We start from the raw sequence: 27,878 nt of genomic DNA, 5'->3' as shown, positions 1-27,878 counted from the left end.
TCACACTAAATCATTTTATTAATTTTCTAATAAGAACACTACAATTTGTCATATTCTTCCTTTTTGTTTTTACTCTTTCTAGAACAATTCTAAAGTTGAGGTATAAAAGGAGTTCATACAGACTCACACGTCTGAAAACAGTGGGGGTTATATACAAGAGAAATGGAAAGACAGAGGTAGAGAGAGGGGTAAATACAAGGGAAAGAGGGGAGATACAAATACTAATAAAAACAAATTAAAAAGGGTTAAACCATTTGGTGCTGTGGAAGTCATTTAGTCACTTGCAGAATCAAAACAAGATTTAAACATGATCAATAGTAAGACATAAAATTAAGATCTATGTTTTAGAATTGTAAATCTGTTGCAAAAATACAATGCATACACTGACGTCTCTGTACTCATTATTTTTTAAAGATTTCTGCTTTTGGCTTTATTTGACAGGGAAACTGGAAAGGCAGGGAAGAAGCGGTAAGAACTCAGCCTTGATATGTGGTACACGTTGTGTAGCGTAGACCATCTGCTTTAATGTGAAGGTCTCTCACTTCCTGTTTCACAATTTCACAAGAATTAAAACTACATTTAGTATTAACGTCCTGCATGCAAATATACTGCTTAAACCGCTCCATAAACACACACTTCTGATTTAATGGCATGATTTCAGGTTTCAGAAAAGCTTTTAAATTTAATGAAGCACAAAGGGGTGGATATTTGGGGAAGTGACTGACTAGGGAAGTGTGGAAAAAGTAGAAACTGAAGGGAGATCAGCTAGGAAGAGGGTCCATAAATCAATGTCTGCTAGAGAACCTCAGCTGATTAAATCCCACAGCACCAAATGTTACACCTGTGAACCCTACATTGCCACCTGGTTATGTAACAAAAAGTCCTAAATAATATTCAAACTTGATACAGAGTTATTGTGAATCCTGTGACACAAAGGCCAAATAAAACTGGCATCTCAACCAAACATCAAAGTTTATAAAAGAAAAAAAAAATACTGAAACATTACACAAACTGTACAGTGACATCCATTACAACAGGTAGAAAACGGGGAGGGGGGTGGGGGGGTGGGGGCATGATAATTTGGTGTGGCGATAACGTTATAAGATACAGTCGTATGAACTGCGATGAGTAACAAAACAAGTAATTAGATGCGGGATATCACACGTGACCAGCTTATAAGCTCAAGTTTTGTTCTGTAACATATGGTTCAATAAAGTCTTGACTGACACTTAAATTTTCATAAGGCTTTACCTTACTATCAAAATGCTTTGTTATTCACAGAACAGTTAATGTATAAAATAGTTCCAAAGAATGAAAATCCCCAAAAACGTTGCAAGTTTGTCTTAAACACAAGTTAAGAGTTTTACTACACCCAGTGCTGCCTCTTTTTTTTTTTTTGGTAACAGGAGAGAGAGAAGCCCTTGCCCAATTGGCCATGGAACTACAAACAATAGTTGTGGTTTTACCGTAAGGTATTAAAAAAGGATGGGAAAAGGGGAGAGCATACCTTCTATGCTCACAATCAAATTACAGGTGTGATGACAGTCCTCACTCCATCCACCCTCCCATGACGCCCCACAACAACCCCCCGCCCCCAAATAAATCAAATCAACTTGAGGCATGACAACACCACACAGAGAGACACAGATACAAATATAATTCCCTCCTCTCCTCAAACTGAAAAAAGCTGGCTGTGCACCAACTTTAGAGAGACACAGAGTAGCATTATTACATTGCTGAACGTGGTTATTTTTGGTTTTGTTACAACAGAAGGTTGTAGTGTGTTGCCTCGGGCTCACAAGCTTAAAATGTTTCAAGATGGGGAGGAGATCTCAGTTGAACCCCACCCGGTGTGTCATTGGCTGGCGGAAGCACCCAGTCTCTAATGGTTACAAAGGTCAGAGGGCACTGGCCAGTTTGACTAAGACATCCCAAGAACACTGTACACACACGCCCACACGAGAGACACACATCATAGCAATACATGATGCACTTTCCTTTTTGGTCTGACTGTAATAATTATACCCTTTTATTTTTTTTGTTAATAAAAACAAAGCTAAAAACTCGGAAGGTTAAATGAAAACAATAATATCACGCCTAGAAGTCCTACATGCATGGAAGACAGTCACGTTTCTAAATTCATGTCACGTTTGTCCCAATAACACATCAGTGCCCCACAATCTCTCCACCCTCCTCCTAATGTCATTTAGATGCTTTTACTGAGCTCATTTTTGGTGGTGGCTGGTGCATTCTTGGTGAAACAGCATTAGAAAATAGCCTACAATCAAATAAACTAGTGGACAGAAAGCAGGAAGTTAAGTCTACAAGCAGTCTACCAACACCCTCTATTGGTTAGCAACAAAAAAGGGCTCTTAGTTACATCCACTCAACAAACGATATTCTCCTCTCTGCCCTTTCCTCCTCTTCTCACCAGCCCTGTTATCACCTGTCCGCTTTAGAACAGTGATCCCCTTAACTACCTTTTTACAGGTAGACACCCATAACAAGGATGCTAACTTTTGTGCTTGACACATCTTTTATGTCAGCTCACTATGAAAACGACGTTTTGAGGTGTGTATGTGTTACGGAAGGAGGGTGCATGCACATTAGTGCACATCTCAATTATTCACTTTGAAATCTTCAACAGAATGAAACAGCAAGCTATAAGGACTGGGAGATACAACAGTGTCTTGTGTTGAGTTGGCAGAGGGTGATCTCGGAGGAACAGATGTGTTGACAACTACCGGGGCAGCACTTTGGTACGAGCAAGGTGAGCAGAGCTCCCTGGTGATCCGTATCAACAGTTTGGCTGTCAAATGCCAAGGCTTCAAGAGATACAGGCAATCACACACAGTTTTCCAAAGCAAAGGGTCGAGTGCAGAGGTCAACAGCACATGGACAAGCTGTGTGAGTACTGTGTGAAGTTAACGTGCATATACACATAATGTACAGACATCATGATCACCTACACGGCTGGGTCAGTGGTTTTCAAAAAAGTCCTTGAAAGTAAAGATGTTGTCTTATCTGTCTCGGCATCAGTAAGCTCCGTGCCTCTTTTTATTCTGAGTTTAGGAGCTTCTAGCATGGAAGTGGAGCTGTGGGCTGGAGGGAGAATTCCTCCTAACTACTGTTCGGCTGTCCTGTGTTCCAGCACAGTTTGTGTTTATGAGATGCGAGTACAGCCTTGTGTGGCTGTGTACTTGAGAGACGAGGGAATAGTGAAAAAACAAGGACAGAAGATGGTAGTCAGAGCAGACCACAGTGGGAATGAAGTGATGGCAGGGAGAGCCACCGAATCAGTTGGAGGTGTCGGAGTGGACGCTGCCAGGAGGACCAGGAGGGGAGGTGACCGAGGGGGGGTTGGTGGTGTCCTGCCAGCTGTTAGCCTGCAAACAGTCAGGGAAGAGAGTATTCTGCATGAAGAAGGAGTTTTATAATTAGTAGTCTATATCAGCTATATTTGTGCTTACTAGCCAAAGGACATAGCCTCAAGATAGCTTACAGGCTGCATACAAAATGCTGTTCATTTTAAGAAATACCAATCTGTTAAAACATGATGACAGCTGATTACATTCACTGTTCTCATGCAAGTCATCAAGTTCCACCAAATAACCAGATTACTCAGGAATCTGGCTATGCAGCTAATCAGAACAGTTTTGCATGCATTGTAGTCCAGTTCATCCACCCGAATTCCTTTCAAGCAAACTCACATATGTGCAGGTATCCTGACTAACTGCAAACTTATTCCTCAGCTACGCCACAAAAGTTGGTACTCACATCCAGGCGATGAGGGGTGTAGAGGCCACTACCCGACAGCTCCTCATAGCCGCCCGTCAGGTGTGTAGCACGGTGCAGGGTATCCACCTGTCAGACACAAAACACACACAAATTTCAACACAAACTTAAACACCACAACTAGACAACTAAATAAATGTTAATGCTCCAAACTACTGATTTAACTACACAACCACAGGCTGAACAGAAGAGTGATAGTATCCACAAACCTCTACTGTAAGCATCAAAACTGTGAAACAGGAACTGTCACGTTTAAAAATAGTTGGTACAACCAGTAAACATTGTGGCCATTAAACCACTTATGCTCCAATTTCCATGAAATGAAAGACTGCAACTGAATCCAAAAGCCAATCTTATACTATTGTTTAATGTTAAATTACTACACTATAGCAGGGGTGCAATGGATCACAAAACTCACGGGTCAGATCCTATCCCGGCCTTCTCTACTGCAATTTACAGAATTACTTCTTTAAAAAGGTAACTGTTGCAGCAGAATAGTTTTTCACACTATGATAAACTTTGCAATGAATGCGCAGTTCACCTGCGTGACGAACCGGGGGGGGGGGGGGGGGTGTCTGTACGGATCAACTACAATCCATGACACCACCACGTGACTATGTAGTGCCCAACAGCAGAAGTCTGTGGATTTCTCCTGAACAACAAAACATCTATTAACAGACAATCACAGGGACAGTTCATTTTGAAGAAATTTCTTCTTGCTCTACGCAGGAGATGAACACATGGAGAGATGGGATGGGGGAATGTGTGGAAGGACATGGGGAAAACGAGGACTAAAAAGACTCGGGGCTGTGTAAGTGTTAGAGGTGCAGGACAACCCAGAGGTAGAGAGACTGACTATTGCTCGTTCAATCCCCGGATGGGAATATTTCGCCTCTGTTGCTACTAGAGTCTTGAGGCCGTTATACCTCTTAAAAAGGTCCTGTGCTGAGGCTGACCCTGTGCTCTTTTAACAAATAAATATGGACTCTGTACATGTAACTCCAGAGGAATATGCAATAATACAAATTTAAATAGTCTTAAACAAAGCGACATTAGCCTCTTGAGTGAAGTCTGTGTGTTTGTGTTGGAAGGAATTGAAAGGGTCAAAGGTAAAGTGAGGACGGGATCTGGTGAAAGGTCAGGGTCAAAAGTAGCTAGGCTAAGGGTAGGTATCCAGGGATTTTGGGGGGGCTGGGTTAACGGCATTGAGAACAACTCTGCAGCTGTCCTCAGTGCATACCTGCGGCTGTAGAGAGGGGGCGATGTTGAGACCCTCCCCGTTGAACGCATGCAGGCTGAGGTAGGCGTCGCCTGTGTGAGACAAACTGTATGACCCCGGTGACCCTGCAGGCAATATATATAGCCAATATCCAATCAGCCCCAACACAGTGCCATGGGGTCAAAGGTCACTACTGGCCATGGATGATGACTGGAAGTAGTCAATTCTCATACCAGCTTCAATATGAGGGGTCAGTGTTCTCAGCCAGCTTATTCCGAATGGATCACTTTACACGTATCAGCTGTAAACTTCTTAAATGTGTGCCAGTTAGAAAATAAAACCATAAAAAAATCATATCTATGTAATTCCAATATTTGAAAATACACATTTTGTAGCTGCAATCATTCATTTGGTTTCTTGGGCTGAGCCGTCCTTCTGTGTGGATTACATGTTGGGCTTAACGGTTGAATGGGACACATAATTCATATCCCAATAGTTGGTGGTGTTTTGTCAGTCATCGTGGACTACAATCAAGTGAGGGGGGGGGGGGCTGTCTGACAGTAGTGAAGGCTACTGTACACAAAATGCTGCACAGAATCTGATAATGACTTTCGAACAGCAGGGTTCGTTGCTCGTGTTGAGATCTGCTTTAACCACATTTGAATCCCTCTCCACGTCAGGAAATTCTTGTTGGAAACCTAAATGTTTACTACAGTCTTGACAAACTGTGATATTCAAATTACATATATCTATATTGGTTTTAATACTTTGTATAATCAAGTCAAAAGGTTTGTGGTGTACAAATTTATGTCTTGTGGTGCAAATGTAGCCTTACTTTAGCAAGATATCCTGTGAAGTAGTTTATTTGGTGTCTGCCTATACAAGTTGTCATTGCATTCTTATCACGTATCTCACCATTACAATCTAAAATTGTAAAAATCTGGTTTAATACTTATGAATTATTATAAAAATTAATAATATTTTAAATATTATTAAATTATTAATGTTAAGACTGATGAAAAATGCACAGAATAAAACAGAACTGTACACATCTTCTCATTCAGTGACTTATGCTATACTCCCTCTTACTATCTTTACATTTTCGATTGATTTCTCAGGTCATTTCAGCTAGAATAGAAAAAGGAGCACACCATCCGGTCTTTCATGCCTAGGATCACTTTTTAATAAAATAGCCCATCTCTCACAGAAAGCTTCATGTCACACCTTTGAGTTTAGTTACTCTTAAAAGGGTTTAATAAACTGTCTGTCAAAAGTGATCGCCATTTTTAATACACTGACACTATAAGAGTGGAACTGGCAAAATTAATCCAAACATCTAAATGATCACCTACCTGGTCCATTCAGCTTCCCTGGCATATTGGGGTCACTATATTAATACTATGTGGTGTGTTGAACAATGGTTTGAAAATAAGTTGATGTGCAATGTAGACAGCTTGAGGTATGTCACACAACACAATTAATTGAGCAAATAAATAAATAATGAGGATGATTGTCCAAGAGATGGACAGAAAGCACTTGAAGCAGACATTAGATGAGTCCCTCTGATACCCAAGAGAATCACAAAAGTCCCAAGTTATATTCAAGTGTTTCAAAATAAGACACAAAACGTGGCACAAGATGAATGCAAATTGTGGCTGAGAGAGAACCAAACACCACAGCTACCCACATTACACAATCCTCAGCTGTATGGTCCTAATTAACTGTCCTGCACACCACTCTGACATGATAGAAAACCAAAAGTGTTAAGTATATATTATATATAAAAACAGTGGTGACCTTTTACAACACAATCAAATGCTGTCTTGTAAAGTTGACAATACTGCATGTTATAGTCTGAATATTTTTATTCTCTTCTTTGTTCGATTTAGAATGCTTTATTTGATGCCATGGTTGAAGACAAATTATGCAGCAGAGTGTAAAAGAGGGCGCTACTCTTGACAGCTGGCTTGCAGCAGCAGTACCAAATGAATAAAGATTGTGTCTAGGTTTTCTTATTATACACAAGTATATTACATACTGTGTTGGATAGAAGAAAACTTTTCACCACTGATTTCATCCAAAGTTTGGGAACTGTTTGAGATCACATTTGCAGTGTGGGTTTTCCTTTGAACAATCAAGTCAGCCCTTCATACAGTCGGTGTGGCTCAGTCAAGTTCAGTTATGTGTAAAAACAAAAGTGTACGTAGAGGAACTAAAGCCTGTTAATGAGAAGTAGCAGCGTTTGTGGGTAGATTGCACGGAGCATGTAGTACCTGAGTTGGGGGTTGCCGGAGAGTTAGCCTGGCTAGCCTGCGCAGACACATTGGCAGCATCCACCGCTGTTTTAACTGCGTAGAGGTTCGCTTCCTCCTGGAACTTACCAATGTTCTTCTTGTAGCGTATTCTCTTGTTGCCAAACCAATTAGAGACCTGAGGAACAGATAGATGTCAGACGTTTCAATGCTGCGTTTCCTTTGCATTCATCTAACTTTTGTAGCCACATTGTTTTGGCTCGCTCAGCTAATAAATGAACACAAGTTCATAATCTATACATATTAATCTTCTTTTCAGTCTTTTAGACCACAAAACAAATGAACTAATTAAAGCCTTTTCAAAATATGCTATAAAGACTGTTCTGATTCTGAAACAGAGACAGGTGATCCTGGGTTTGACAACCAAAATAACCTCAGCTTCCACAAAAAACACCTGCAGTGTAATTTTGCTTAGAGTGTCCTAGATAATAGTGGTGTAAGCAATTCACCTGAGACACAGTGATCCCACACTTTTTGGCCAGTTCCTCCTTGGCTTCCTCGCTAGGGTAAGGGTTAGACAGGTGGGAGTAGAAATACTCGTTCAGCACTTCTGTAGCTTGCTTGTTGAAGTTGCGCCTCTTACGTCTGACACAGAGAGAGAAGAAATAATGAACAACATGCTTAGAATGTACATTCCAACATGCTCAGATCAGTTCAGCCATCAAGAAATTAATAAGCCACCTAACATACACACACACACGGTCGAAATACTAGCTAGACACACACAGACAGACCTGGCATCAAGGAAGCGTGAGCGCAGAATCATGACGGCCTCGCAGGTGCTCTGTTTGAGCTGCATCTGAATGGAGCTGAACTTGCGGTGGATGATGGCCACCATGCGCTCAATCTCCTTGGGAGAGATGGGCCGTGTGCGAGACTGCTCTCTCAGCAGGTTCATTACATGGTTGGTGAACTCACTGCAGGCCTGGACCAAGGAGAGAGAAAAGAAGTTGAATGCTACTGTAAAAAAAATAATAATAATAGCCCAAGCACAGATTATGTCTAGTGCCATGACATTGATGAAGACATGTAGTCCTCTGTTGATCGGCTGTCTTCATCTTTTCTAATTAATATTAGGATGCTTTGTTTGTGGGTTACTAGTAGCATTTGAACCATAAAATACAATTTACAGCATTGGTTCTCAATCTTTGAAACACCAGGAAAGGGTGGCCCAATGCCATAAAGATACCAAAAGCCAAGAATGCAGGCTTGATAAGTGACAATGTTTTTTTCCATGTGGTTTTGGAGTGATCATCTCAATTTCTGTTCATACCAAAAATTAACATATTTGTCAAAATACATTCTCATGCTTTATAGTGAAAACTCCATCCTTATACACCCGTTATTTAAGCAGTTAAATTTTAAGTAAAGCACATTGCGAAAGATTTGCTGCCTGAGGCATGTGGTTGCCAATCCCTGCACACGTTTTCATTCCAAACACTACAGCAGCTGATAATGGTAATTAAAATACCTCCAGACATGGAAACAGAAGTAATCAATCTTATAGTGGTGTGCAATACAACAGTTTACAATATATTTCCTTTTTCTTACCACAAGATGATTTGTTACCAAACTGATGAACCCAAGTACAGAGGAATTAAGTGTTTCACTCTGACTGACCTACATATATATTTATTATAACTTTTTCAAACAATATTTGTGGATAACCGTATATGTTCAAGAATTTAGGTCTGCTCTGCACACACCTGCTCATACTTCTCCAGCTCAGAGTGATAGATCTGGCGGATCTGGGCAAGCTTGGCTCTGTAGTCCGAGTGTTCGATGCTGCTGTCGGTGGGTGAGCCCCCTGCTGCTGCTGCAGCTGCAGCCGCTGCAGCCGACCCTCCGCCCTTCTCTGGTCCTGACACACCCTCTGCTAACAACATGTTGTCCAACCGCATGATCTGGGGATCTGGGGGGTCCTCCTCCTGCACACCTCGTATACTCAGCACTGGAAAGGAAAGGAGACAAAGTATAGGAGTAAGGCAAGCAAGGTTAGTATTACCCAGTTTGAGAAAAATAAGTCTTGTAGTTGTAAATGTTTTGGTTAGTCTGTCCAAGCCAGAAAACCTTTCTAAGGCTGAGAAAACCTGTTGGTTAAAAGGAAAACTGACAGAGCACACATTTACCCCCCTAGAAGAAGGCTAATACTGTGGGTTCAAACGGTGTATAGGAAGACGCTGAATCACTGCTAAAATTCAAAGTAGTGCAGCACTGTCAAAACCCAGTCAATTTTCTCCCATGAGTCATTGCTATGAGTATCTGGCTGAATTCTCAATGAGCCCAAACTTCCTCTAAATAAACAGCAGAGGGCAGTGTGGTCCCTCCGTGGCAGGCTGCCAGAGATAAGGGCATGAGGCATGGGACCAGTAATGGGAGTGCATGTGCTGTCACTATGAGCCCCAGTGGCCATAAGTATAGTTATCAGTTGCTGCTCTCCACCACTGCATTATACCAGGACCTCTGTCAGCCTGCAGCCATACTCTCATCTCTCTCTCTTTCACACATACACACACCCTCACAGATACAACTCTGTTACTGAAAAGTTTTAAGTACAGACAACCATCTTTTCTTCAGAGCCTGAAGCTTTTAACACTTAACTAAATTTCCTATTGCCCCTTTTGGTTCTCAGTCATTCAACTTCAGAAATTAAGAGTAGAAATGCGTTATCACAATTTGATGTCTTGGGCACATTATTGTATTAATTCACAGTGATTTTAGTGCTAAATAGACAAACTGCAAAATATTAGAGCTCAAGATTAGTTGATTAATCAGTTAGCTCACTCCTAACCTCTTACATGCACTAGCAAACAGATGGAAAATAATCAGCGACATATCTGATAATTAACAAATAAATAATTAATTGTTTTTTTGTTTGTTTTAACATTTTTGAAGCAAATATGCAAAAAATTCACTGGTTCCAGTTTTTCAAATGTGAGGATTTCCTGATTTTCAATCGTTGTAAACTGAATATCTTTAAGTTCTGGACTGTTCAAGCAATATAAAGACGACCCCTAGGGGCTGCAATTATGACAGTAAGGAAGTTGTCTATGGCATGTTTGTAAAATAATATGGAGACCAGTGCAAAAAATATGAAAATGTGACGTGAAATATTCAGTGACATAAAAACACATCACTATGTTCACATTTATGTTGATCTTTGTAACTGGAGAGTAAATTAAAAGGGGTAAAAGCCAATTTAAACAGCAGTGAAACTAGACAGGATTCTGAAGGAGACAGACACTAACAATATGGATGACAAGATTAATCCCAGTGGAAACTGGGTTAGGCGCTTGTCCTCTTTAAGGATTACGCTAGTTAGTCAAAGCTCATCATCAAAAGGTTAGGGGGTGCATGAACTTGATCATTCATAGCTTCTCTTGTTAACGCAACTGTAACAATCTTATGAGTCTTTATGTAAAGAGTCACACTGAAAAACAAGTTTGCAGCCTTGGAGCAGTCAGAGCTAACAAATGAGTAGAGCTGAACTGTAGGGCTAACAGATGTGAAAGAAATGAGGACAAAAACAGTTTTGCTTAAAGTTTCCAAGTGCTATGGAGCAGATGAGTTTTTGCTTTTTCAAACTTCATTTGATAAATGAGTCTGTTCCACCATTTAAGGCCTCTCGTAGCAAAGCCTCCACCCCCCTTTTTTTCCCTCTTGTTCCTTCTTGCCTTTTTCTTTCCCTCTGCTTAGGTCTCTTCTCTCTCCAAGGCACATTCCTGCTCTGCTGCTCCCCCATCTCAGGGCTCAGGAATGCAGCAGACCCAGCCGCCTGAACTAATGACCCTGATTCGCCCATCTCTTTCCCTCTTTTTCTTTCCTTTCAGTCATTTACAAACAATCTCTTTGCCTCCTAGCCAGATAACCTATAGCTAATTTATTGATCTAGGACTGTAAGTATTTGTTTTGTACCTGTTGAATCTACATGAATATTGGGATACTTTGCTTACACTCTGATGGCGGTAAGTTTTTGTACTCAAAAAATTTAGGCCATCGTGCTGCAGACAGCTCTGACTGTATGTATGTGTGGGGCTGATCTTCAGAGAAGTACAACTGACCTTCAGTGAAGAGGGCAACTGTGGCGCTTGAAGCTTCTCACCTCTCCCCCCTCTCTTTTGTCCCCACTCCTCATTATGGCCCCCAGCTGTAGCCTAATGCCCCTACATTCCCCTAATTACTCCAATTAAGCTGTGATTACCCACAATTGCACTCATGCACAGTCTAGTGGCCTAGTAGTATTATAGCAGCTGTTGAGATGAGTTAAAATATTGCACAGAAAAAGGACCATATGACACAGACACAGGTAAAATGGATAGTACTAAAACCGGACCACAATACCAATGTACAAAATAATACAAATAACAATAATACAACCCCTACAAGTCTGAAAGCAAAATCTAAACAGCATTTCCTTTTGATCAACTGGCTCCTGACAACGCCGCTGGGCTGGTTCTGTTACTGAGAGCTTAAAACTCAAGAGTGCTGTAAGTAATGATACTTAAATTCTCTCTCTTTTTTTATAGGAAGACAGCTTAAGGCCCACAGCCTGCATCCACAGCTCTTAGAAATCACACCATTATGCACACGTTACCACCCTAGCTGGGCTGTGTGGCATTGAGAGACGGAGCGAGCAACACATACTATGAAATATTCAGGGTATCCAGCTGGGCTTTCACTGCATACATAATCATTCTCATTTCTGCACAGCCAATGTGGAACCGGTGTGCTGTGCAGACACAACACACAGTATATGAAATGGTGCAGGTAAGGGTGAACAACCTAACCAATAGTGTAGTGCTGTACATTAACTGTAATGCCTTCCACACATAGGGAAAGATAAGACTTAAACGCAGCCAGTATATCATTGCTCAGCTCACAACACAAGCTTTATCCTTGTCTGTCTTTTCCCTAGCTAGCATCCCCTTTTTCACTCTGTCTCCCCCAACACACATCCCCCCCCCCCCCCCCCCCAGTGCCCCCCCCCCCCCTGTTCTCCATTTCAGTCGAGTTCTCCATGTGAGCCGCAATCCCTCATGCTGTCAGCCCCCCCTCTCCCTCTCTCTGTAGACAGACAGGATTAGCATTTTAATTGCATCAGCTCCCTTGGGTATTCTCAGCCTTTCACTGGGAGAGAGCAAGGGAGCGGGAGAGAGAGAGAAGGATAGAGAAGGAAAAAAAGGGGGGAAAAGGTAAGGAGAGAGAGGATGGAAGGAGAACCAAGGAGAATTGAAAAAAGGAGTCACAGGAGAAGAAATGTGTGTGAGAGAGAGAGAGAGAGAGAGAGAGACTACAGAAAGAGAGAGAGAGAGAGAGAGAGAGAGACTACAGAAATCTACAGAATCCAGAGTACAGACGTGTCAGAGAGCGAGCGAGCCAGAAAGAGTGAAAAGATGGGACTGTGAAAACATCAGTTTTTCCTTTTATTACAGGGAAATTCAGATAAAGAGAATGGGCCATAGAAAGATGGTTTTCACAATGAAAAAATGCAAATTTACCTCACAAAAACTGCAAAAGACAATCTCAACTGCAGCTCTGGAGATATAATGGGTAAAACCCTCTGTATACGGATTATAACTGCTTGCAGGATACAAAATAGTGTCGGTGCAATACAAATGTAGGTAGAGAAAATAAGAACTGGGGACAATCTGCCTATATTAAAGTAGTCTTTCACATTTTTAACAGAGATTTTCTCCCTTGCATATAAAACCCAGAGAATAAGCTTCAAGCATTACACTAAGGATGGTTGTTTTAAACCCACCGGGTTGAATTTGGTTTCCAGGTCCCACGAAACTTGCCTCTAGACTCTGACACATATTAGATAAAAATGGATCCTTTAGTGGAAATCTGACAAAACCCAAAGGTGACCAGACCTGATCCGAATATTATGTTTCCCGATTCTTGTGTTGGATCAGTTTAACTTCCACTATGCAGAAAAACTTTAATGAGTGGGGTTAAAGAGCAATGTCCTTGACCTTTAAATCCATGCCGTGAAATAAATACTTCACCTTCATTATGTGAAATTAGTTAAGTCTGTAAATGCACAACACACATGCTCATATTGTGACTAGTGGTCTTTAGCAATCTGAGGAGGAGCCTTGCTGTCAATGGCACTTTTATAAAATTATATATTGTAACAATTGATTAATATCAACTTTCACAAACAGGTTCATCTTTCCATATTGCAATGTGATTTACCAAGCCATTTCAGTAGAATATGGATTACTCAAAAAAAGGGCTTGGATAAATAAAATGTTGCTTTGGGCGAGTTATAGAATATGACATTAAAAATGAATAATTTCCCTGATTGACTTTCCGCAAAATTGATACTGTGAAATGGTAAATTTCTACTGAAAATTAAACATAAAAAAGGTATGTTCCCCATTATTCTAAAAGGGTGTTTTTTTTGTAAAGTAATTTCAACTTAATGAGCCTAATCCATATGTCTATTCCTACTTTAAGCAGCTCACGCTAATCAGCATCTGTTTGGGTAGTTCACCAGAGTCCTGCTGCACGCAGCCCCCCACTCTTACAAACACACTGACACACACTGAGAGGTAAGGATTCAGAGTAAACACAGTGTGTTCTGATTAAGGTGTGAATTGGAGATCTCACACCTTGGGCAAACACAACACTTCAGTCCAACACATCATTAATCAGTCCTTAATTAACTAAAGAGAAGCTTGGACAATCCAGCGATGACTACGTGTACAGTAAAGTATTAATGATCAGCACCTGCTACATTCCTTAAAACATTAAAAAACATTTCTTATTTATAGCATGACCCATTAAAAAGACTTTTTTCCCCCCGTCATACTATAATATTTTCACAAATACAGTGAAGGAGCTCAAAAAATGTCAAAATAGAAATTACGTATGACTCTAATCATATCAAAATGAAAAATTAAAACCAACTTCATTTTCACTAAAATGAGACAATATACTCAAACTAATATTTTGTGTGCCTGCGCATGGGTAAAAATGACAAGATTGTGACAAAAAATAAAATACAGGCACAATATTTGGCTTCAGGGCAGGCTGACCAGCTTAAGTGGTCAAAATTTCAATCAGCCTGGTTATTAGTTAACATAGTATATCCTTTACAACATGTTTTCCTTGTGTTTTTGAGGAATTTGTATATCTGCTACCACTTGCAAGCTTATCCAGACAGCATGGACAGCATTAAACAAACAGACCTTGGGTTAAGGGGAGTATTACTGGTATTTCCCCAAAGCTAAGAGTGATCGGAGTAAATGTGATTCAATTTGGATCATACTGCCAGCCTAACTAGTAACGCACCACACATTGACATGTTATGTTAGGTGACTGAGCAATATAGTATCTTTTTCAAGAAAATATTTGTGTCAACATGGAACAAGTGCTAAAACGAATGTGTCTGAAATGATATATAAAGCACTGTTCTCCAAATCTCTAACATGATATCCCCAGTCTAGTACAGTTCTGTTGCACACAGAGAAAGACAGAGAGACATGGAAGGAAGAATTTCAAATGTCACAGGAGGAAGAGGAGGATGATGAAGGGCACCTAAGCAGGAGGCTTGTTAAAGCACTGCTAGGATCTACCCCCAGTCAACTCTCATCAGGCCAGCTGCCTCCTGTGCTCATTAGCACAGACTCTTAAGGAGCTCCTAAAGACTTTGTGAAAAATGAACGCTCATTTGAGAGGTCGTTAATTTGCACTGTTATGCAAATTAGGTGGCAATTAAGCGATAGATCAGAAGAGCAGTGCCCATTTATAACAAGTGAACAAGCATTATGACACAGTCAGATGGTGCCAGAGAGAGCTGAGGCTACATGGTTAGTCTGCACAGGTCCAATGTACCAGTTTAGTAAGGAATAAAATCACTGTGCAAATATTATATCTGTCTAGTAAGGATAACAATCTACCAGTGGTTTTACAGGAGGGTATCCTTAACTGGCTTTGCTAACCTGTACACACATTCATTAGCACTAATCATCCTCCCAGAGAATGGACTTATTCTGAATTAGCGACAAGTACTACAACATAAATCCAACCATCCATACAGATGAAGAGCACTATGCGCTAAAAAGGCGCAAGGGCTTCCCACTAATAGCTTGTGCAGACTACACAACTTTCAGCGTCGGCCGATTGCCGTGCTGTTCAGACTACACAATTGCCATCTTATGACGGGAGTCTTGAAGTTGTTGTTGCATTCACACTACGTGACTGATCGGTGACAGGGGGTCACACACCACACGAGCAACGGCTGTGTCAGCTGACGGCTGGTCTCCAAACCACTTTGGCCAGAAAACGTGTGAAATGTGAAATGACGAGACACTACACATGAAACAGCTGTTATTATAAAGATAAAAATTATAAAGACAAAGAACATGGGTGAAAGAATGGATTAGCACACGCAGGTAGCAGGGATTGTCTGTGCTATAGAGAGCGCTGGAGGTGAGTTAAAAGTGTTTTGGATTTAAAAAGTAGCTGCCTTCTCTCATTGGCTGGATGTGGATGTCGAGTCAGCCAACTTCTCCAGATATTTGGCATGCTAGATATCTGCCCGGCGTCTGTGATGTGTCAGGGAGCCATTTTGATGAGTCGTTCAGTAGTTCACACATAACGACTGGCGACCGCAGATCGATCACTGATTTACCCCTGATCATAGCCTGACAGTCGCTGAGCTCGCCGACCAGCAAATCGGACTAAAAATCGTGTAATGGGAACTAGGCTTATCTGTAATAACCTAATCCGGCTAATCTTGGGGTGGCTAGTAACCCCACCCCCAGCAGCCCTCTCCCCTGTATTTATGACATGGTGTGAAATATACAAACATACAGTCTGGGACAGCAATGTGCACTACTGCAGAGGGGTGGAAGGCTCCCATCAATTGTAATTAATCCTTAATTAGTCAGGATTAGGAGCGAGGCTCCGACACTCTCCCACCCCACCGCCACCAAACTAATGCAATCCAGCTGAGACCACATTTACATATCTTTAATTAAAGACATGCCGGCTTCCTTTAAGTGCAAAGCCTAAAAGCAGTGTGAGAGTCATAGACATGCGGAGAGGGAGGGCAGATGAGATGAAGAGGTAGAAGTCTGCCCTGTGGGTGATCCTTGACCAGTACTGATTGGTCACTCAATATTTCCTGGTTTCTTGTTGTTGGGCATAAATTGAAGGAAATTTGTGGACACTAAGTAAGACGTAAGTGTACAAAACATGGCGCCATGCCTATTGTGTCACTCTGGCCAATTTCATTTCAGCAGTGTCTGCCACCAGTATGTGTGCCCACATCCTGAGTGTTGTTGAGTTGTATTTGCTGATCATTTTAATTTAGTAAGTAACTCCAGTGAAATATGGTGTAAATACATTTTCATTCCATTTTCTGCTTAATTTCACTGTATCACACAATTTTTTTTTAAGAGTTTCAAAAATCAAGCACATGCAAATACTTGATCAATGTTGACCCATGTTCTTAACTCCTCTTCCAATAAGCCTACTGGTCTGGCATCAAAGTAAATCGCGTTACGCAAATTGGATCAGACAAAAGTGGGCATTTGTCCAAACATAACAATGCAATTAATTAACACAACCCATGCCGTTAATGCTTGTCAACTATTAGAAACTTTTATACTCAAGTCATCCATATCCAGCTACCCTGATCCTATTGGTGAATCATGGCCAAAATCATGTTAAGTCAGTCTTAAAGGTAAACAATTGCACTGAGCTCTTCCCATCCTACAGCACACTCCAACAGCAGTTTGCCTTGTCAGTATACAGAAGCCCAATTCCTATAGGAATAATACCACATGGGTAAATCAGTTGGCCCACACACCATTAGGCTGAAGGTTGGGGTGCTCTGCCTCCCCAGTTTGAGTTGAGAGGGAGTGGGGGTGGAGTGTCTGTCAGGGCCAGGGGTCTGTGTGATATTAGCCGTCTGCCAATCTGGCTTGGGGAATGGACACCGAGTAATTACTCCTGCTCTTACTGCCTCATCAATCTCCCTGTATCACTCCTGTACCCCCCCCAACACACTCTTCCCCCCCCATTGTCTACTGCAAAGGAGCAGGGGAAAGAAAAAAAAAACGATTGAGTGGCAGGACACCACAAAACACAACAGAGATTGCTGAAAAGCCAATGAGATAATCCAGCACTGCTGCATAGTGACTATAAATACAAAATAGGCTTTTTAAAATAGAAAACCTGAGAATTTGACCAAATGAGAAGTAGGTGTGACTGTACAAAGGTGGATGGCCTATTCCCTTTTTGGACCCATCTGATAATTAAACTAAAAATGCAGGTATTACGCATTTCTGCAAGAAGCTATGTTTATCTTGTTACTGCTCTTGGCTTAAAAAGGCACTGTATGCCTTTCCTCATAAAACTATAATAAAAAGACGTCCCACAGGTTCCTAACAACTCATAAAATGTTAGGGCTCTGTTCAAAATTGGGCTCTTTGAAAACTAATAATAATTAAGTTGCTTTAATGAGGCATGTGATTCACTAGAATACATGCACTGCACTCTGTCAACGCAAGAGGAATACAAACATCTAAATCAATCACATGATGATGAAAGTGTTTTTCATAACAAAAATTGAGTGCCACAGACTGGATAACATGACGTTGCTGTCGTCAAATTTCATGCATGGCCTCAGAAATAAAAGATAAATAAATTAAGACTCTAAAGTGTTAAGTGGCTGTGAACAAACACATCACAACTATGACTATGACTCACAACTATGTGACTTTTAATCGTGTTGTTCTGTTTTGGTGTTTTTACGATTACAATCATGCTGTAATTCAGTTAACATGTAATTGGGGGACTAGCTAATGAAATGGTATTGAAATGTATATAGACACCATGAATACCAAGGTAATTTGGTTAAGGAACTTACATGATTCCAATAACCTGATTTAACATACTGTTGTAATATTTTTGGTTTCTCTCTTATGTAGTAGTCGACACTTCCTACCTCCTGCTGCAGCCATGGAGATGAACACAGTCCTGAATGGTGTGTTTTACTTTAAGAAACACCCAAACGGCTCCGTTGACAAGTTAAAAGCAGTATGCACCTTGTGTGAAATGGAATTAAAATATCACCGAAGAACTTCGAGCTTAAGCTAACGTTACCATCAACAAGCTAAGCATACAGCTAGCACAGCTAATCAGGTTGATGCTAGCGGACTGAGGCAAAGCACTATTTTGGAGAGTGCAAGTCATGTACATTGTTGTCGCAGGGGACAATTGTTGCACGCATACGTAGCCTGTGTGAAACTGAGAAAGCAGCCAAACTGAAACTCCTACTTAAAGCAAATGCTGTGTCATTGGTTTCAACTGAACTCAAAAATAATGTTGCAATGGAGTGGTGTGTATTTTGTTTGTTGTGCACTTGTGTGTACATTTGTGCATGCACCTTTGCTGTCGAATTTTTGAAAGCGAGCTTAAGGAAGACTTTATTTCTGAAGACATTGATTGTTTTACCTCAGTCTCGTTGCACATCTTTTGATTTGAAATAATCAAATAAATCTAAAAGTCAAGTTCATAAACTAACTTTCTTTGCATTAATTTGATTTCCAATCAAGATACACTGGTAAGAATTGTTATCATAATTAATACAGACTTAAAACAGTTGAGATAAAATAATAATAGAATTTTTATCATTTTAATCATGTAATACAACATACGATTAATCGTGATTAACTTTTGAAATAAAGCAATTAATCACGATTAAGAAAAAATTTATCGTGTGACAGTCCTACTTAAAACACAAAACAACACAAAGTGCTACACTGTTGTGGGTGTGTTGCTACAGTTTACAGAATAGATAAATAATATATATATATATATATATATAATAATATGAACCACTTGTAAGGCTTAGTAATTTCCAAGACACTGCATGTGGTTTACACTCCTTTGAGCTAGAATTTTACAACTCTGGACAGTCAACACAACAGTGTTCATCACAGTCAAATTTTGACAAAATGTAAAATATATAGCAATAAATCCACAGAAAAAGAAAAAGTTTATTCTGAATATATTTGAATTTTATTAATTGTAAAAAAAAAAAAAAAAAAAAATTGTATTCATTGATAAGCTATCATAACTAAACAGGAAAAGCATTTATTTTAAATGTAACCAGAAACAGCACTGACAAAACATAAACCAGGGAGCGAGTTCATTGAGTTTGCTCAATCTCACCATTCATCCATCTTGTCAAAACATTAATAGGATGTGATGATGGGTTGTCAGCTAGCCGCTTTGCCAACATACTAGCTAAGTGCTGCTGGCTCTACTGGCGGGCATCGACTGTGGGATTTTGGGGCTTGTAGGTGGTTAGATAAATCCAATCCAACATCATAGTCAAATTAAAGAAACACTACCAGACTGATCTTCATTTTCAACCAAACAGTGAAGTTATTATTTGGAGGCAATGTAAAATTAAGCTCAGAGGCTGGTCAGAAAATGCACAGATAGAAGGGAGTGAGCCTGTGGCAGAGGCAGACAGCAAATAACCAGTGCCCCAGGCACATTGTTAGGACACTGGCACAACTGGGCACCTAACAGCAATCAACTGGCCTAAGTTAACATCACACTGGCTACAGGCCACCAGGGTGTCCTTGTTGTAAAAACCTCACTGTTGTTGATAAGAGATACAGATCCCATATCTATGACTAGTGGTGTAACTAGTGGTGTAATGATGAGGTAACATTTCAGCCATTTCAGTCTTAGATAGATAGGATACTAGCCAGTTTGTCACTATTTCTACACAGCCAACTAGCGGCATTATCCCACAGAGTTGTTTATCAGACAGCTTATCAAGATGAGTGGCAAGTGTTAAGGTGTGAACTTGTCCAAGGGGGGGAGCCCTGCAATATAATTTGCCATCTCCAAGCTAAAAAAAAAAAACCATATAGCTTTAATTCAACTTGAAAAACTGTTTTTATTTAATTTAAAACCTGTCCAAAAATAAACAACTAGGAATGTTCATGTTTGACTTGAGCAGGGTGACAGAACAGAGTGAGTGACAGATTCACTGTTGTCATGTGTAAAGCACAAGGAATGCATGAAAGTAAGACGAAACGCCTCAAACATACCCAAACTAAATGAAGAACTTCTGAGAGTAACTGCAGTGGCTTGTGAGAGATTTTGGCATAAGCTGTCCCATTGCACCAAGAGCTATTTTTACAGCAAATACCCATGAGAGCGAGGGAGAACAGAACCGAGTTGAAGCAAAGCCACTGGCTTTCAACTTTGATCATTTCCCATGTCCCTCCAAGTGCTTTAATTTCTCTTTTACAGTGTATATTTAATATAGTATTAACAAGAATCAAATTTCACACAGATGGAGGTCATGTTTAATGTGAGAGCTCAGGACAACGCAGGCACTGTTGTAAAATGGGAGGTGTTTTGGGGTGGTGGAGGTTGGAGAGGGGAGTACTGGCATTAGCGCAGAACATTTTCTTTACAATGAAAACAATCTAACCAACTGCAGCACTCAGAGGAATTCACCTCCCATCCCCCACACCCCACCACCCCTACTCCACCACCATTACATTACCATATCAAAGCCCCGAGTTCAGAGCAAGTCTTCTCTTTCAAGAATGGGAGCGAGGCAAAGGGAGGGAGGGAGGGGGTGAGGACAAGACCGAGGCAGTAGAGTAGACCCAAGACCGAGTTTGCTTTTATCCCTGTTCAGTGTGTGCATATGTGTGCAAGAGATACACAGTCTGTGTATGTGTGAGTGTGTGTGCCAACACAAGTGAATGTTTGTTAGAGAAAAAAAAACAAGACTGCAGAAAAATCTGTGGAGATACCAGAGGACTACTGATTGGGTCTTCCACAAGCTGCACTGAAGAGAAGTCAATTCACATTCCAGAGGCACATAATGGGGCCTGCAGGGGGTCTGATGGAGTAGCAAAGAAATGCCAAAGCAGGTACACCGTGCAGTTAGGAGGGCACTACGTGGCAGATGGCCAGCAGAGTACAGTCAAAGCCAAAGATCTCAATATATCATGGTTGGCATATTCATCTCAAGCATGAATCTATCGTTAACCTACCTCAACGCATTGTCTGTTTTTCTGCTTAGCTTACTGTATGAGTACTCACAAACCATCTCTCTATCTTGCTGGGAGACTAAATGTGAAAATCAAAGTGAATGGCATTAGAGTAAATAAGACCACTGGTTGCCTGGGAAACAGTGTACCCTGCCCCACTCACTCAAGCCTAGTCTTTACTTTAGTCCAATCACTGGAGAGCAATAATACATTATTGACAGAGGGCCACAACAGGCAGCAGTGCAGCATTTTCAAATTGTATTTGAACAAGAGAGTTTGCTGTTAGAAGATGTGCAAGGCAAGTGAAAGAGAAAAGCACATAGAAATACAAGAACGGAGGGACTGGCAGAGGGAGAGGATATAAAAACACACCTCTGCCATCCTTCCCAGGCCTGTTCCTTTGAACCTCACAAGAATCTGTCAGATAGCTGACTCGAATAGCTAACAAGATGAGAATAAGCTGCGTGTTTATTTTGAATAATTTCACCAGTATGAGCAAATCTGAGATATTTACATGAACATATGGCAATAATTTCCATGATATTATGTGTATTTGAAATTCAGGATTATTTTGTTAAGACAGTGTCAGAATAGTTTCTTGTTGCTTTGCATGTTGTGAGGTACTGTATTAATGTGCATAGCAATTTACTGCCAATACACAATTACCATACACTGTGTAGCTTTTTTTAACAGTGTGGGGGAAAAAAACCTTTTGGTAACAGTTTGACTGTAATGAAATAACCTCTATGAACTTTTCCACATCTGTGTTTTTTCCCCTGTCTGCCTGCTGGCAACTAGCTGTGCATGAACTTTCTGTCAGGTCTGATTTTTTAATCTAATCATTTGGATTTGATAGTTTGTAGTAGTCGTAGTTGTAGCATTATGTCTTCCCTTGCCTTAATATAATAAATATTGCTGTGACATTCTGTAAGAGCCTGATTCATACATTTTGCCACATTACGGTTCATTTGAGATGGAAATTGACAAAAATGAAAACATGTTAAACCAAGCAGTATATTTCTGCATTCAGGTTCTCCAGGTCAAAAGATTAACAAAATTGCAGCAATAAATAAGTATGTTACCTCAAGAATTGTTTGCATGTTCTGAAGCAACTTCTGTTGTCTGACTCTAAGATTAGTTTCAGCAGGTCAGTGTGAAGTCTGAACAGTGGCCAAAAATAGGTTAAGTTTCTATAATTCCTAGGTCAAAACAACAAGCGGCAATGCCTATTTTGCATGATCTAAAACCAAAACATGCACAATACATGCAGCTAAATCAGTTCTACAACAGATATAATCAATATTCAAATCAATAGAGTTCTCTGCAAGACCAATGGAAAAGTAACTTTGTGCCAGGGAAACTGGAGCAAAGGCACACTACATCTCAACACTAGGTTACAACCTGTGCAGACAGGAGAACACAAAGCATGAGTGAAGTAGAAACTCACCCGTCTTCTCTTTGATCTCACAGAGAACGCTGAAGAGGGCTGGCTTCATCCTGTGACAGTTCAGGGCATGCTTCCTGTAAGAGAGAAGAGGGAATAAGAGAGGGAGAGAGCGAGGAGGATTACGATAAACAGACCTCCATCTCAAATCATTCCATGTCTTCCCAAATAAACCAGGTAGAAGAGCTGTAATATGCATACAGCACTTCAGGAGTGCAACACAGCAGGACAGAGCCATGTTGTTTAAAAGGTATTTTCAATTGCCAAATGCCTTTGTCCGTGTAGAAACAACCCTGATGCATCAATCTGAACTAGCAAGAGTAATGTTGTCATTTGGATGCTTTGCACTGTGGAACAGGTAATGATGCCAAACCTCAAGGTCATCATTACTGAGCACCAGATTCCAGAGTTAATTCACAGTAATCTAATTTCTACCTCTTACAGAAAGACTCATTCCACAAAAGTAGATGTGAGTTGATAGAGAGGATTAGGATTAAGTTGCAATTTTAATTTAATCAGAGATGTTCTCTTTATTGCCAAACAGGCTAATAGCAATTAAGAGAAAAGGCAAAACTTATACAGTTCACCGTAATGAAATTAGAACACCTTAGCAACAAAATGCCCTGCTACATCCATACACCCACACAACTCACTCGTGTATTAAAACTTGTAAGACTGGAATACTGTAGCAAATCTCCGATCCTCATACGACTTACGACGATAAATGACTTGACACTATAGTCTCCAATATAACTATACAGACAGTGCACATCAATTTTATCAAAGAGAAAGAGGGACTGCATTTTAAAGCCTCCAATTGTTTTTCACATTCAAAAATGTGAAAGGAACTCATAATAAAAACATGTAACTAAGCATGCAATACATTATACTACACCCGTGTAACTTATAAGGTTCCACTATTGTTGAGATTGTCAGAAGATGCCGTTTAACTCTATGGTAACTGTGATGGCCATAGTTTGCAGTGCTGTTGTAATATTCCATTAGCTTGTAAAAATCTCTCTGTTATTCGTGCACTATGGATTTTTTAATTTATTTTTAAACACATGCATGTGGATGTGTTCTATGGAGAGTTTTACAAATCACAACGGGCATAATTTATTGTAAAAACAGGTTTCAGTGGCAACAACTTTATTATGTCATTGGAAAAGTACAATAAACATTAAGGTGAAAAACAAAACCAGCGTGAGGCCTCCGTTTCTGATGAGCATGAATTGGAAAACATGAAACAAAAAAACCCGCTGAAGATCACCCTAAAATAAAGCATTTCTTTTCCAAATAACATTGCCAACAACACATTAAAAACAACCACAGATGAATATGATTTGGCTACACCTGACCTCAACACCAATTCCAGTTGTGAATGTCCACTGCAGTATTAATGAGGGGACGATGGTGACTAGCAAATAGTGCGCCTACTGTATTTGCCACGAAAGACTGTCTTTCTGTGAGAATATTGAGGCAGTATGATGTAAAGTGTTATGTGTCTGGCATTAAATGTCATTTTGTCCACCAATTCTGTCACTGCTGGATTTGAGTTGGGGGGAGGGCTGCCTTCAGCATGGAGGGTATGAGCAGGAGGGGGAGAAGGAGGTGCTCATGCGGTCCTGTACTGACCTGTGCTGGAAGTTGAGTGGCAGGCCACCCCCTGCCATGCCCCCCCCTGCTCTCCCTCCCTCTGTGGGGTCGTCTGATCCACCCCAATGCGCCGGCGATTCCTCTGGCCAGCATCTGAACATATGGCGACAGGGTGAGAGGATGAGGGCGGATGGTGCGCAGGAAGTGTACTCTGCAACACCAAGTTCTTGCGCTGCCCTAACCACTCCCCATCCCAACACACTGCCACCCTGCACGACAAGGGCGTCATGCTCACATGTGAGCCATCTCACACATTAATTTGTAGATCATGACCGAGGGAAAGATTAATATGTAGGTGTCAAACTTGATCACAGTTAAGTATGATGCTCATAAAGACTGTACATTTTACTTACTTATCAACTGCTACATTTCAGTAACAATAAACTGTCTGGTTATGTTTTGGCTTTTTACCTGAAGTAAACCTGAGAAGCAAATTAGTAAACAGCATAATGATTCCTCGGTGCAAGCTCGTCTGTCAGCTACTGCTAAACACATAGTGTTCACAAGATGAATATTTAAATATCACAATTGCCTTTATTGATTATACACATACGCATCAAGGATTTGAGCTGTACATACCACGCAATCTGAACCACTGAATTAACAGTAAGCTGCTGCCTTTTTAGTATTAGTCTTGCACATATATGGCATGATGAGGACTTGCTCTGAGTGGGAGTTTAGATCAATACAAGCATACAGCAAGGACACCTCTGGCACTTCCGAAGCAGCCACACCTTTAATTAGTTTTTCAGAATAGCCTGTTAACATCTAATATTAAGCCTGCTATATGATCTCTACTCTACTATCTAATTTAAATCCTAAATTGTAAAAACTCTAATTTACATTATATGATTCACCACAGTCTAACCATTTGTAAATGGTCAGCACAAATCATAAATGGAAAAAAAGACCAGGAAAAGAAAAAAAATGATTGACTACAGTAATATTACAAAGTAAAAATATTTGCATTTGTCCATACAGTAAGGCCTGATTAAGTCCTCAAACTTGTACTGAAGAAAAGGTAATATCCCAGTGTTCATAGGCTGCTGGTATAGCATCATCCCTCCCCCTCACCACCATCTCATTAATAGAAACTCGATTTGCGGACAGCTGCACTCGCGTACACATTATAGGAGAATTGATTGCACCCAGCACACAATGAAAAGGATGAACACTAGGGAGGGAGGGAGTGAAAGAGGAGTGAATTAATTAAGAGAACCAGGTGGTCAAATGTTGGGTGGAAAATCACTAGCTAATGACACATCACACTGTGGCCACAGTCTTGCAGTGGACGGTTGTCTATTGTTGAAATACTGACGCTTCATCTGAAACTGACCTTATGCTCCTTGAGCCACATGGCAAATGAGTGCAGGTCGCTCAGTCACTGTAGTGCATACTCTTTACAATAATGACAAGTAAAACCCCCCTAACACAAACATTAAGTGGCAAGCTGGTGGCGAATCATATGAATGAATGATTGCTGTTATCACAGACAGCACTGGGCTGATACCTGGGACAGCAGAGTAATCCTTACCCTTACATCAATCTAGTCACTCATTTGCATTTCAATGATTTAATGTTATTGACACTCTGATGTAGAGCAGCAGTTCAGATACATGTTGTTATAATTAGGCAAATCTAATTTGGCAGACTGAAAGGCAATATGTGGAAGATTTGGCTACATGACCAGAAGACCTGATTTCACTCAGACAGCTCTGACTTTATCAACTTGAAACATGCACTATGTTGGAACGCATTTTGGATGTTGTTGATGCACTACTGATAAGTTTATTAATTATTAAAACTAAGTATAAAGTATGTAAGTTTAGTTTTTCATGCAGGCGGTAAAAGCCTTTCAAATTATCAAATGATGTGGCCTAATGAAACTACCATTTTTTAAACCAAAAGATCCATGCAACGCAATTACAGAGGCAAGTGGTTTTGTGCATTTTATACGGCTACCGTTGCCACAGACTCGATAGGAAGTAGAAACTTTTTAATTTAACACTTCATTGACAAACCAATTAAGATAAACTTTGTCGCCATATTTCAACCAAGTCAGCATGTTTACAAACTACAATTTACAAGAAAGCACGATATGAAGTAACAAAGAACCTCCTTTCAAACTACAACAGCACTGTAATGTGGGAGTTCAAGTTATTCTGTAACTAAATGTATTGGGTTAACGGCGAATTACATGCATTTGCATACATTTTGCAATTACGCATTACATTTACGCTCGAGTACTAAAGCAAAAATAAAGACACATACAACGCACTTTAGCTTAGCTGTCTTGAGTGGAAAATGGCTCTTCGCCCGTCTTACCTGGCCTGTGCTTCGTCCAGGCTTTCGTCGGTGATGGCCATTATTTGCTGTAGGATATCCCCTATGTCTTGTTGAGGTTGGCCGAGGGACTGTTGTTTCCTAACCGAGTCTGGGTCACCAACATCGGCTTGTGATAGTCCACCGAGTCCGGTGAGACCCGTCATCATCCTGGTCTGGTCATCCATACTTTCAAAGAAAACTCGCCGTTTTCCTCAGTCGAAGAATACACACAAATAGCTAGCCTGTTAGCTAGCCAGCAAAGTATTTTCTACGACAAATCATACAACACTTCTTATCGTATCCGACAGCAACGATTAGAAAATAGTTAAAGGGTGTTGTCATAAAACAAATCACACAAACACGCTTTACATTCGGTTGTGTTTTCCCCCCTCAAGTCAATAAAAAGCGGGCAGGCTAACGTTAGCTAACCACCGAGTGAAAAGCAGCTAGGTTAGTAGCTGTAGCCCAGCAGAAAAGCAGCAGGGACACACATGCACGGACTGTGTGAGCTTGCCAACAGCGCCTCGCACATTTTCGAGAAAAAAAAATGTAAAAACGAAATATATATCAATGGACGAACACTCTTATCTAGAAATAAAACTCGCCAATTTAAAAAAAGAAATAAGACATGGATACAGCGACTAAGCTTGCTGACCGTCTAGCTCCAATCACAAATCTCCTACCAAAACAGACCACGGTTTGCCATTGTTATTGATGTCGCGCGAGTATGTGGGATGTTCAGGGCTGCGCGAGCGGTGTGCGTCGCGTTGACCATTGAACTCGCAGCACCACAGACCGCGAGCGTGCGGCCGGCTTCATCAGTAGACCACTATAGAAGAGACAGATAATGATGTAGATGCATTTCTGTATTAGCTGGGCTAAGATAGGCAACAATGATGAAAATATTATGTATAACACAGCGTTCCGGACCTCATAACTGCATTATTCATCCAGGTGACAAGTCGTGTACGACCTTTACAAATGGATAGCCCCTTACGTCATCAGAATTATTTATCCTTTTAATAGGTTAACGCAGTTTTTCCTCATTAATATAAGGTGGCATCACCAAATGCATTTCT

The 27,878-nt window shown here is 40.6% G+C and overlaps 2 protein-coding genes across 10 annotated transcripts in view; one reads left to right on the top strand and one right to left on the bottom strand.

The window, feature by feature from the left end:
- Nucleotides 1–22,979, top strand: part of lpar2a (lysophosphatidic acid receptor 2a) — a 28,193-nt gene extending 5,214 nt beyond the window's left edge. The window contains exons 6-7 of one of the 6 annotated variants that reach the window (XM_046031819.1): nt 442–468; nt 22,845–22,979. In XM_046031819.1, coding sequence (XP_045887775.1) covers nt 442–468; nt 22,845–22,854 — 37 coding nt within the window. In that variant the 3' untranslated portion in view covers nt 22,855–22,979. Of the gene's footprint in view, nt 1–441; nt 590–2,647; nt 2,715–6,132; nt 6,167–22,844 lie in introns of those variants that run through there. The other 5 variants (XM_046031810.1, XM_046031796.1, XR_006822084.1 and 2 more) reach the window with 5 other exon arrangements.
- Nucleotides 1–27,535, bottom strand: pbx4 (pre-B-cell leukemia transcription factor 4). Of its 4 annotated transcripts, XM_046031881.1 has the most exons (10): nt 26,800–27,535; nt 22,822–22,895; nt 9,033–9,277; nt 8,061–8,251; nt 7,776–7,911; nt 7,288–7,444; nt 5,248–5,250; nt 5,036–5,139; nt 3,778–3,864; nt 1–3,386 (listed from the first exon to the last, which is right to left on the bottom strand). In XM_046031881.1, exons 1-10 carry the CDS (start codon nt 26,982–26,984, stop codon nt 3,297–3,299), a joined length of 1,272 nt encoding a protein of 423 aa, XP_045887837.1. In that variant the 5' UTR covers nt 26,985–27,535; the 3' UTR covers nt 1–3,296. The 4 variants fall into 4 exon arrangements, with proteins under 4 accessions (XP_045887837.1, XP_045887819.1, XP_045887810.1 ...); XM_046031863.1 differs by lacking the exons at nt 5,036–5,139; nt 5,248–5,250 and adding an exon at nt 24,454–24,567 and having other exon boundaries at nt 1–3,413; nt 26,800–27,523; XM_046031854.1 differs by lacking the exons at nt 5,036–5,139; nt 5,248–5,250 and adding an exon at nt 24,454–24,567 and having other exon boundaries at nt 26,800–27,521.
- Nucleotides 27,536–27,878: the final 343 nt, after the last annotated feature.

This window comes from Micropterus dolomieu, linkage group LG02 (genome assembly GCF_021292245.1).
Source record: "Micropterus dolomieu isolate WLL.071019.BEF.003 ecotype Adirondacks linkage group LG02, ASM2129224v1, whole genome shotgun sequence".
NCBI lineage: Eukaryota > Metazoa > Chordata > Actinopteri > Centrarchiformes > Centrarchidae > Micropterus > Micropterus dolomieu.
Note: the sequence above shows the minus strand (reverse complement) of the source record. Positions and strands in the feature narration are given on the sequence as shown.

Bases quoted from the DNA above. Each gene is read 5' to 3' on its own strand.
- pbx4 (XM_046031881.1), bottom strand. From the start codon at position 26,984: ATGGATGACCAGACCAGGATGATGACGGGTCTCACCGGACTCGGTGGA. The intron at 22,896-26,799 runs GTAAGACGGGCG...TCTCTCTTACAG, and splicing joins CTGGACGAAGCACAGGCCAG to GAAGCATGCCCTGAACTGTC. The intron at 3,387-3,777 runs GTGAGTACCAAC...GACTGTTTGCAG, and splicing joins ACACCCCTCATCGCCTGGAT to GCTAACAGCTGGCAGGACAC.